Here is a 12,093-nt window from a genome sequence, read left to right as displayed (position 1 = left end):
TTCTGTAGGTTGATTGGCAGACTAAATTACATACAGGATGTTTAAAATCATGTGAATTACCTAGATTCCTACCTAATAATAAATGTGTCAGAAGACAAGTTTTTATTTTGTTCCTCCACATGAAGTCAAATGAATATTGAATTACCTGTTACGCCACATGTAATCGAACAGATGATCTGGAAGATTTTCGTTGGGGAAGCCATTTCCTGCTTTAACAGCCTGCTTCATCTAAAAATTAGTGCATCAGACACCGTAAACAAGTTTTATACACATATTGCATATTTACATTATACAATCTGTTAAGTTTTAGTGGATTCAGATCAAAATGTTAAAGAAATAGGAAGAGGTAACAATATACTACATGATTTTGGTTTATATCTGCCAAATTTTTAAGCCTATAAAACTAAATTTAAATTGTATTTTTTAATTTAACTTGCAGACAAATACATCTTCAGATGATTCCATTGTTGAGCTTTAAAAAGTTAGCGCAGGTAGTTTCTGACCCACCTATCCTATTGGTCAAAATTTATTAACTTAAATCGTATTTGCGCCTTTAAATAAAAAATTATATAAAAAACGAATTTTATAAAAAATCCTTAAAATTTTATGCAGATTTCAAATCGATTATATTCATTAAAATTCTTTCAAACTTATATAGCTTATTAAACATACTTGCTTCCATGCACTCTCAATGTTCTGTGTATGGGCCCCTAAACATAAGACAAAATTAATATGTAAGAATTTTAATGCACTTATTCAAATGAGATTAACTATCATAGAAATGTTGTGAGGTTTTGTATAATTTTACCATAATCTCCAAATTTTTAAAAACAATTACAAACAAAGATGGCAACATCCATAAGTAGTGAAGCACTAAAAATTTATAGAAGGACAAAGCGACAAAAAAAATTATAGGGAATATGTTCATTTGATAGAAGTGCAATAATAATAATAAGAAATTACAAAACCTTTCTGATATATATTATATACCTAGATAAAAAAATATTTTCAATGTCTTTTATGCATGATCGACAGCCTGAAGGACAAACTAAGTTATACACTTTACCAAACAATTTCCCTTGCATATCTTCAATGACATTTCCCCTATTAGCATTACGGACAGACTGTAAGACAGACAAAGTGAATAATAGAGTAGTTTAGCTACTAATAAATCTTACCTGTCACCGGATCTATAAAATTTTCCGAGTGATTAACAGTTGCATGTTCAAATCTATATCCTTGAAGGTTAGGTATCTCATTGTATGCCCTAAAATAGTATAGGGAATCTACACAAAAAAATATGCTATAGAGTGAGAAAGATGGCCAGACATGACAAACATGGAAAATAAGCTTTGCTGCTGAAAATAAAAGGTTTATCTATCTGGTCTAAAAGGTAAAATTATAGAAATTGTTTAATAAGTTTAGAGCAAAATACTAGAATACAATAGATAACCAAAAATTTAACATAATAATCAAAAATAGATATCTTACCTCCACAGGTCGCTGTGAATTACGGAACCAGGCCGAACATGCTTCTTGATGAGGGCTAACAGAGTTTCTGCTGAACGATTCGGAACTATAAATAGAAGGTTTATGAAATCATAATGAAATACAGTATCAAAGTTTGGGAGGGTTGTGTGGGCTTGTTTTTATAGTTATCAACCTAACAGGAATAAGGTATAACCAACAAGGAAATTAATTATTTAACCCTATTTCACCATACTTGCTTAAAACCTGTTTTTTAGAAGATACAATTTTTAGCATTAAAACAGTCCAACTATGGTAATTGATATATTATTACATGGATGTTGCACCAGATATATCTGCTATTATAAAAATCCACTGTCAGCTGGAAAAATAACGAAACCCGCCATCCACCTCCTTGACCTTATCCTCTCCCCTTCTACTGGATGAATGAACAGACTAATAAATGAGTACCATAAAAGCAGGGAGGGAAAAGCCATTGGACTGTTTATTATACTAGTCTTATTTTATAATAACGTTTTCTTATTCGTTGGCAAACAACTTTGGTGATTTTACTGAATTTTGATTGGTTGGTTCATAAAGTTAAATGTCCCAACATTTCAACCACTCATTGTAATATATAGATAATATTATTTTGTGTAGCATCATTGGGGATAGATATCAATTTATTTGTCATTGTCTTATCCCATTAGATCCCTGCATATTAGCAACCTAAATTGACGACAATTGTATTGGTTGATCAATGTTATAATGATATAATCTAGATACATACTCTATAAATCAGCCAATGGGAAAACAGCTGAGGAATATTCAGGATAATTTGCCCCCCAAATCAATTTTCGAATTAATTTCCTTATTGGTTATACCTTATTCCTGTCAACCTAATTCTTTTTTTAAAATCTCTTATATGACTGGATATACACATAAAACTTTGAAAATTGAATTTCGGCACTTCCCTCTAGGGGCTAGTGGAGCAAAAGACCCCCCAAAACACTAAAATTATGAGTTCTGAGCTTATTTTTAAAGATATCAACCTGATTTTTTTTAAAGCAAACTTTTTTTTGAAAACCGAATTAAGTAGCTATTTCAAATTTCATTTTGGGACTTTCCTTCTATGAGCATGTGGAGCAAAATACCCCCCCCCCTCCCTTTCATTTTGACACTAATGATGATTACATAAATATTCCTGGTATGGCTATCACAGTTGCAGGTTTTGTTGAGGTACAACATAGGCCAAACACCCAGAGTTGATCCCTTGGCTGTCTTCCTCTGTTGTATTTCGGCTAAAAAAAAGATCATTTACAGGGTACTATCTATGAACAAGAGCAAGTGATTTCAAGCACCTTCCAGCATTGATTTTTTTTAGTGAATATTTAATATACTAGGTTTGTGTTTAATATTTACTTTATCGACTAAAAATTTAGATTTCACCTTGTTTTTTTTATGAAAAAAAACTTTGAAATGATAAGTATTGTTTGGTGCAGTATCATCAAATGTTTTGATGAGTTCAAACTGTTGTTTAAAAGCTCTGTGATTAAAAATGTATATTTAGAAAGAGGGTTGGTAACTTGTAATATTGTAAACAGTTTAATTAATATACTTTTGTAATATACAGCATTTGATGCCTTTCTTCAGTATTATTTTAGTTTTGTCCTTTGAACTCAACAAAGCATTTTATGATATTGTTTTAAAAAGGCTTTACATTTAAAAGTTTGTTTCATATAAGCCATGGTGAAACCTAAATTCTTAGTCAATAAATCAAATATCAAACATAAACCTAGTATATTCACTAAAAAAAATACCATGGATCAATGCTGGAAGTTGCTTAGAATCACTTCCTTTTGTTTGTGGATAGTCCTCTTTTACCTCAAGTTTTTTATTTGAAGACAGACAACAGGATTAAAAGTTTTATGAAGATTTTAGTTGCAATCAATTAAATAAGTTTAAGTAAGAATGGATTTAATAGCCATTACAATTTGAAAAGCAGGTGTTGGATATTTAAAGGGATAGTTCTATGTAGTGTATTTAAAGAGTTAAGGTACTTAGAGTAGTGAACTTTTATACGTTTTAGAAGAACATATTAGGCATTTGATAGATATGATGATTTTTAAAAGAATTTTTAACTTTGACCTGACAGAACTTTTTGCATTCAACTGACCGATAGCTAAAGTGGCAGAAGCTGTGCCACTAGAAGTAAATTACCTTGTGGTTGAACAGCGATTCATCGATTTGGACAACCTAAAAATGCATGATAGGTTCATGTTAAAGTCCAAAAGTAGTGAATTGAGAATTGAGAAAGAAAAAGATAAGGGGGGGGGGAGTTTTGCCACTTTTGCTTACTCCGTGATTATTAACATTTTGAATGTTATTGACATATCTGAAGGAAAAATTTTAACCTGCCTTTTGGTTCACTCTGCAGAGGTAAAAAATCTTTTCTTTTATTTAACAGAATATGTATCTTCTTTTATGTTATTGACATATTTGGCCTCTAAGTTCAGGTCTTGCAGGTAAAAAATTTATCTTTTTTATTTGAAAAGTTAAAACAGGATATGCATCTTTTTTTTGATGTTATTGAACCTGGAGTCCTATTGTAATTTTTTCTTCATTTAATCCCAAATTACCTATGTTCTATTATCAATACCTAATAATCACGGAGTTAGCAAAAGCGGCAAAACTCCCCCCCCCCCACCCCTCTTATTTTGTCAAATGTCGTTTAATAGAGAAAGTTTTTTTTTTTAAATAGTTATAGGCAGAAATTTACTTAAGCATTACATTTATGTTGTATAATCAATCAACTGGATTCTTTATTTATTGTTAAGCATGAATCAATAAATAAAAAAAGACAGGGTTGTATATTCGGCATGTTTGACCCTTCAATGGTTTAGGGGAAAAATGTAAAAAATAAGAGAACTGAAAACATAACATTTTTTTCCATTTTCTGCCCTGCTTGGTGAAGAAAAATAAAAGAACATGTGGGGGGGGGGTGGAGGGGGTAATATTAATAAAATAAGATCAGAATTTTTTGCATATTTCCCCTTCCTTGCTGGAAAAAAAACAAGGAGGGGAAAACAAATACAAATTTTTTCAGCAGGGGAAAAAATTAATCTTGTGTAGAATATACACCCCTGAGAATAAACTTACCACATCCTCTCCCCCTAAAGTGGGCCCATTTTCTATAACTTGATTCACCTTCCAGGAACAAATTTCTCGTCTAAATTACTACATTCTTAATCTTTTAATCAATTGAAATAAAATAAATTAACGAAAAAAGCTACCCGTTACGGACGGACGGACGGACGGACAGACGGACGGACGGACGGACGGACGGACGGACGGACGGACGGACAGACGGACGGACGGACGGACAGATGGACAGATGGACGGACTGACCGACCCTAATTATCAAAAAACTTCGCTTTTTAAAAAAAACTCAAACTTTCCAATTGTCCATTTGTGTACAAAGTTTTGAAATAACTAGGTACATTTTATTGAAACAATTTCTTGTTTATCAAGTGTTCAAAATATTATAGATTTTTAAGATTAAGATTAAGATTAAGTTCCTTATAAAGTTGTAGATTTTAACCACAAGGTTCTTGCTAATTCCAGCAACCTAAGAATAACATGTTTAAGATTATAATATCAGTTGCAATCAAAAAAGAGTTTTTATCAAAGAAGTAATGTGTTTTTCAATGGAACAAAATTATTTTGCCAACTTACCATAGATTGAAACTAAGGGGGGGGGGGGGTAGCTTGCTACTTTCGTGTAATCAGTGTACTGCAGTGTACTGTGGGCTATGTATTGATATAAGACTATAGGTTCTTTAAGATAAAAGTTTACTTTTGGGTAGTAGGCTCACATCAATATCTAGCCCACAGTACACTGATTACACAAAAGTGGCAAAAGTTACCCCCCCCCCCTTATTTATATGTGCCTTAAATTGTTTGGAGCTTTCAAATAAAAGAAATTAAAGCTGAAAATATTTCTAAGCATAAAAATTTATGACTTAAAACTTATTTGTCCTTAGAATAAGCTTTTTGAAATTGATGTATCCCCATTTAATGTCATTTTTTTATATAGTATTTATAAATGCAGTATTCTACCAAACCACTGACAGAACTTTTCAATTTGTACTTTCCTATTGTTGTACCATTTACCTAGAATTTTGCTATTTTAGTACTTGACTACCTATCTATTATTATAAGGGAGTGGGGGTTAATGTAACCATCTCGTAATCAATGTATAAATAGCACTTAGAATTCGATTTTAAATCTGATTACGAGATGGTTGCATTAACCCCCCTCCCCCCCTGTTTTATACCTGAACACTCATACTTATGTTGAGCCTCTTTACCCAGTTATAAGTACATTGCAGGATTTTACCTATCCGCATCTGGTAACACTCCAGAAAACTGTTATATCTTAAAATAAAATTTTTGAGGAAAATTGCTGCAACTGAACTGAACAGCCATTTGTCGTAAAACTATCTTTCTATTTTTTTGTATGTGTAAAATACTGTCTTAACTTTTTTCATTATAATTTTTGATGGACCATATAAAGACTTTTAAATTTCAAGGACTTAAGACAGTTTGTCCTTCAATCTACAGTAAGACCCACGAAAAAGTATTTTTTAGCATCTACAGCCCTTATTTCTCAATGAAATATTAAAAAATGCATATGTCCTTGTTCTTTTAGTTTAATGATATTTTGAAAAACTTACTTATTAGGCATAATTGTTTAAGATTAAAAAACCAAATAAATCTTTATGAATATAGCAGGAAAATTGTTTTTGTTTCCATTTTTTATTAGTTTTTGACCAAAACTGTAGGTAGTGTTCATGATAAAATAAAATTTTTCGAAGCTCATGTTTTTTTAAAACACCCTTTCTATATCTTTCAGTCTTATATCTGTTAGTCTGTAATTACTAGTAAATATATCTTTTGAAATTAGGATGTTAGGTGTTAGTTACCTGATGCTGATCAAGCTTTTATTGTGTACGTTACAGCAGAAGGCTCTCTTGTTTAAACTAAATATAGAATGTTTAAGTACAGTATTATTTACTAACGGCTATGCCACTACAGGTCTCAGTATTATCCTCTTTGGATTTTTTTCAATAAAAAAAATTTTTAACCCCCCCAACAAAACTATGAACCTGGTTCGGCCCCTTGGAGGGAAGGGGGAGTAATTTTTTTATGAGTGATTTTCTTGAGTGGGACCCTCCCCCAAAATAGTTATAAACCTTGCCAGGATCTATGAGAAGCTACCATGTAAAGGAAAACCATATCAGTTCAACGGTTAGAGATATCCTTCATTACAAATAGACAGACAGAGACATCCTGTTAATTTATTATAAGGCTATTCATAACTGAAAAAGAAAAAGTTCACCCTCCTCTCCCCTTTTCAAATCTTACAATAATGAATAATAAATGGTGAGTTTATCATCTTACCGTGCGCTTTTTTGTATTCGCATGTAACGCTGGCAACCAGGTTTTGGGCATTTCTGGGGTCCAATAATTCCTAAATAAACAAGGATGACAATATTGATAAAAGTGAAGCTCTAAAATCAGAAGGAGTGACAAACAAACAATAACAAGGATGACAACATCCATAAGTAGCGAAGCACAAATATTAGAGGATGGGACTAACTGTTATAGTTGTTTTTTTCAAACCACGGGAAATTTAATTTTGATATCTTTAACTGAAAAAATTTTGAAAATACGACCATTTACACCAAAGATATGGGGGAAAAGAAAAAAAAAGCCAAAAACCTGCAAAAAGGCAGTCTGACCGTCATTGTTGTTTTCTTCAAATGACGGGAAATTTAATTTTGATATCTTTAACTGAAAAAAATTTGAAAATCGGACCATAAACACCAAAGATATGAGGAAAAATCTGGAAAATAAAAAAATCTTTACCTTTTTCTATCAGAAAATCCACGGCATCTGCATCATTATGAAACACTTGAACTAATACATTGGAATGATACTCAACATCCAGCTTGCTTAAAGCCATTCTGAAACCAAAAATAACATCACTTGAAAATTTCAAACATAAAAAAAATATTGTAACAGGAATTACAAGCATAAAAACAAAAAATAATTTGGCTAGGTAGGCAAAAATGCTATGAAAATTAATTTCACATATTTAAAACCAATATTTAATAAGCCTTTTTTTTTATGAATTTTTAGGAAATGAAAATTATTTAGGTAGGAAAAAAAGACTATCATTTGAAATTTTGGGAATAGTCCTTTTCGTGACATCGCTTCTTAAGGGGCGATTTGTCGTAAATTAAAATGTCTTTTTATATGTTATTTTAGGTTAGGTGATTGCCTCACAGGGTTAGTAATTGGCCCCGCAGGGTTAGAGCCCCCCGCAGAGGCTAGAAATAGGAGAAAATCTACTGTGAAAAATATGACAAATCGCCCCATAAGAAGCGATGTCACGAAAGGGACTATACCCGAAATTTTAGCATAATCAGTAAAAGTACAAAATGCCCTTTTTACTAACTTTTATATAAAGTAATATCATCTATTTACATCTTTGAATTAAATATCACTCGTTAGATTCAACATAACATATGGTTATCAATATAAAAACACTCATTTAAAGAGTTTATTTTATAACCAACAAATAACTATGAAGGAAAAACAGGTTTTTAATAATATTGATTCACATCTATGAATTATGAAATGATTCAATATATACCTAAAGACTAATACTATGTAATCATATATTATAAGAATAAGATAATAACAGATAAGAATAATCATTAGTAATAATACTAAGAATGAATCATATAAAAACCCTTAACAGTAAAATAAAACCATAATATGATAATTTTAATATTTTCACATAATTTACCTTTTAGAGCACTTTTAAATAATATAGCATTGCAGAAAACCACATTTAAGTCAGTCCCCATTAATTACTGTTTATGCAAAAGTGTCAAAACTAAGCCCCCCAACCCCCTTAATATTTCATTCAGATTGTTGATCATTGCCAGTCTCTCCTTCTTCTTCTGGAATGTCTTTGTCTTCGCCAAGAATCGCATCCACACATTCGGCGGGGTTGAACAGACACTCCTGATTTAATTGGAATAATTGGACTGCCACCAGATCCGCTGAAATTATTTAATCAATTTTAATCATGGATGTCAATCCATCATAAAAACGGCAGATTTATTATTCTCGTTTCTAAATGGGCACTGTATATTTTGTGGATTTTGTATTAAGAATTTAAATTTTTACTTATAAAATATAAATATCTGCCTATGCACGAACAAGAGCAATTGAATCTCAATACCTACCAGCAATTATTTAGTCAAAAGTATATCAAACATTTTGTTGAGTTCAAGGTGTCTTTAATTGTTTAATTGTCAAATGTTAAAATATAAAAAAGTAGGTACATTAATTAATTCTCGTATGTATGTTCAAATAAACACAAAATGGATTGGTTAGCCTTATAATAAAGGAACTTGATGTATGTCTGTCTGTCTTTTTGTACCAAAGAATCCTACTAACTGTTAAACCGATATGGTTCTCCTTTACAGGATTGCTTCTTACATTTTCTACACAATTCTACCTATACCTCTTAACTCATTAGGAGGACGAGTGATGGTGGGTGCTTCTCCAATTTTGTCCTCTAAAATAAAGAACTAAATTATAATCTTTATAAGTTTATGAAGCTAATACAGATCATGTAGCATCTTTATAGAAGCTTCAGCTTAATTCAATAATTAATAGATTTTTGGTGCTCAAGAATTTTTTTTAAACATAATTTTCTCGCTAAAAAATATAAAATAGACAATAAAAATATTATGCTCTTACCCAAACATGATCAATCATATAGAATTTGATATTTCTCCATATAAAAATTTTGGGGTATAGTCCCTTTCATGACATCACTTCTTATGGGGCGATTTGTCGTATTTTTCACAGTAGATTTTCTCCTATTTCTAGCCCCTGCGGGGGGCTCAAACCCTGCGGGGCCAATTACCTAACCCTGTGGGGCAATCACCTAACCCAATATAACCTAACCTAACCTAAAATAACATATAAAAAGCCATTTTAAAAATAAGACAAATCGGCCCATAAGAAGCGATGTCACGAAAAGGACTTTTCCCAAATTTTGGCTTTTATTAGGTAACTTTAATATTCATACTTAGAAGATCTAAATGTTTTGTCAGCTCTATACGGACATCTCCAATCGGCATGGCGATAATTTTGGCGATGGTCTGCCTAAATACAAAATACATTGGTTATATACCTATAAACTAAAATAAATGTTAACTACTTAATAAACCATTAAACCATGAACGTGTAAGGGGGAGAGTAAAAGGGTGTTTACCCCCCTAAAATAAAAATGAAAACTTTTATACATATTTTAATTTTATCCCCTTCATAAGCAAATTACCATCACACCACATTCCTCCATTTTGAGTGGGATATTTTCTAACACCCCCCCCCCCCTCCCCTACCCTAACATTTTAACAATATTTTACCTGTGCTGCCAGATATTTATTTTATCATCATCTTCCACCTCCTTCTCATGCTTCCTCTTCCTAAAATAAAATATTTTAAACGAGGTTGAAAAACTCAGTCTGTTGTCTGTCAGTGTGTCTGTACCAAAGAATCTCGCAAAATGCAGAATTGGTATGGTTCTCCTTTACAGGGTAGCTTTTCATAGGCCCAGGGAAGGTATAAAACATATTTTGGGGAGGGTACCACTACCCTCCCAAGATAAATCTTAGAGCTGTAACTCTTTTTTTTAGTTGATTTCTTTAAAAAAGTACCTAGTAGAACAATAATATTTACTAAATATGTGTATTCCATATTGAAAAGAACTATACACAAAATATTACTGAAAAATATTTAGTTCAACTACAACTTTGAAGGCCTAAAACTCACACCTTTACGGAATTTTAGCACAACCTACCTCCCCCTAATTGAAATATGTACAAACAGTTTTTCAAATTCAAACAAAACAATATACCTTACGCCTCCAGCAACCACAGTTGATTTTTTGGCATCATAATCAGCTGACTCCTTGTGGAGTTTGTGACCGGCGTCCTTCAGTTGCTGATATGATTTATTTATACTCCCTCTCTTAATAAAACATGATGGAGTTAGAGGCTATATTTGAAAGATTTTTAAGTCTTGATATTTTTAAAAAATACGTGGTAGAAAATAGAAATTCTTTCAAATATAGCTAAATATAAATATATAAATATAGTTAAACCCATTAACTAGGGAAAAATATACAGTTCACTTAATTAAGTTCTAATGCATTTCGTGAAACTACCCCTCTCTTTTGTAAATGATATCAAAATAGGCAATAGTGATTTGAGCCGAAATGTATAGACTAACAGAATCATAGGTACATTTATACTTACTTTACATCTTTCTTGAATTGTTCATCTTTTTCGTATGCAGCACATATCTAGAATGAAAACAACTTGAAAACTTAAAAACAACAATTGTTTTCTGTCGTTTCAGGAAAACAACTATGACTATCAGACTGCCTTTAAGCAGGTTTTAGGCTATTTTTAAATTTTTCTCCATATCTTTGGTGTTTATGGTCCAATTTCCAAATTTTTTTTAGATATAGTATCAAAATTAAATTTCCTGTCGTTTCAAGAAAAAAATATGACTGTCAGACTGCCTTTAGGCAGGATTTAGGCTATTTTTGTATTTTTCACATTTTTCTCCATACCTTTGTTGTTTATGGCCCGATTTCCAAATTTTTTCAGTTATAGATATCAAAATTTAATTTCTTGTCGTTTCAAGAAAACATCAATGGCGGTCAGACTGCCTTTTCAGAGGTTTTTGGCTATTTTTATATTTTTCACATTTTTCCTCATATCTTTGGTGTTTATGGTCCGTTTTTAAAAATATTTGTGGTTAAAAATATCAAATTAAATTTCCTATTATTTTGAGCATGTTGAAAAGTTTTTGTGATTTTTTTCCCTAATATACATGCTTTTGACAACTAATATCTAAATTCTTATTTATTTTTTTGTGCTTCGCTACTTATGGATGTTGTCATCCTTGTTAATAATATAAATTCTTACATATCTGTTATACAATCTAATTTTCTTGGAAACATTTGCACTGACTATTGGTCTCAATGGGCGGTCAAAATCTGGGCATTTATCCAGGGGTAAACCTTCATAGTAATTACTCTTGACCCTGAACAAAATTGTAATCTTACAAAAAATATCATATATATGTGTATAGGTAATAATTTAAGGATCCAGGTTTGATCCTGCATGTCTTGATCCTCCAGCGAGCGGATTATGGATTGGAATAGTATGCATTGTATGCAAAAATAGTATGTTTATGGCCAGCCTGAATATAATCACATATCTTTTACCTTGAAACGATTTGTTCCACCAGGGTCTCCATGTTGCCGCTGAGAGGCTGTAAATCCGTTTCGCCAGACTTTACCATTGTAGTTCTGTATTAAACAAGGAAAAAAATACGTGGCAGATATAGTTCATTTATTAATACCGGCTACGCCCCTAGAGGCCTCTAGTGGCACTTTAAATGTTTTTTGTTCAAATCTATACGATACTCCTCCCCCCCCCCTCTTAATTAGTTACAAACCTTCCTC

At 31.8% G+C, this 12,093-nt stretch overlaps 1 protein-coding gene and 1 long non-coding RNA gene across 2 annotated transcripts; both read right to left on the bottom strand.

Moving 5' to 3' along the window:
- Positions 1-2,671: 2,671 nt before the first annotated feature.
- On the bottom strand, positions 2,672-4,959 carry LOC145334508 (uncharacterized). Its single transcript, XR_013884844.1, has 3 exons — positions 4,627-4,959; positions 3,688-3,723; positions 2,672-2,768 (listed from the first exon to the last, which is right to left on the bottom strand). It is a non-coding gene; the product is annotated as an uncharacterized LOC145334508 (long non-coding RNA).
- A 3,312-nt stretch (positions 4,960-8,271) lies between these two features.
- Positions 8,272-11,973, bottom strand: LOC145334422 (uncharacterized). Its single transcript, XM_080179877.1, has 8 exons — positions 11,854-11,973; positions 11,552-11,669; positions 10,879-10,920; positions 10,474-10,586; positions 9,983-10,042; positions 9,643-9,719; positions 9,070-9,123; positions 8,272-8,602 (listed from the first exon to the last, which is right to left on the bottom strand). The coding sequence occupies exons 1-8, from the start codon at positions 11,928-11,930 to the stop codon at positions 8,460-8,462; spliced, it is 684 nt and encodes a 227-aa protein (XP_080036003.1). The 5' UTR covers positions 11,931-11,973; the 3' UTR covers positions 8,272-8,459.
- Positions 11,974-12,093: the final 120 nt, after the last annotated feature.

The sequence above is a fragment of the Acartia tonsa genome, chromosome 12 (genome assembly GCF_053477335.1).
Source record: "Acartia tonsa isolate MP-2025a chromosome 12, ASM5347733v1, whole genome shotgun sequence".
Classification (NCBI taxonomy): Eukaryota; Metazoa; Arthropoda; class Copepoda; order Calanoida; family Acartiidae; genus Acartia; species Acartia tonsa.
Note: the sequence above shows the minus strand (reverse complement) of the source record. Positions and strands in the feature narration are given on the sequence as shown.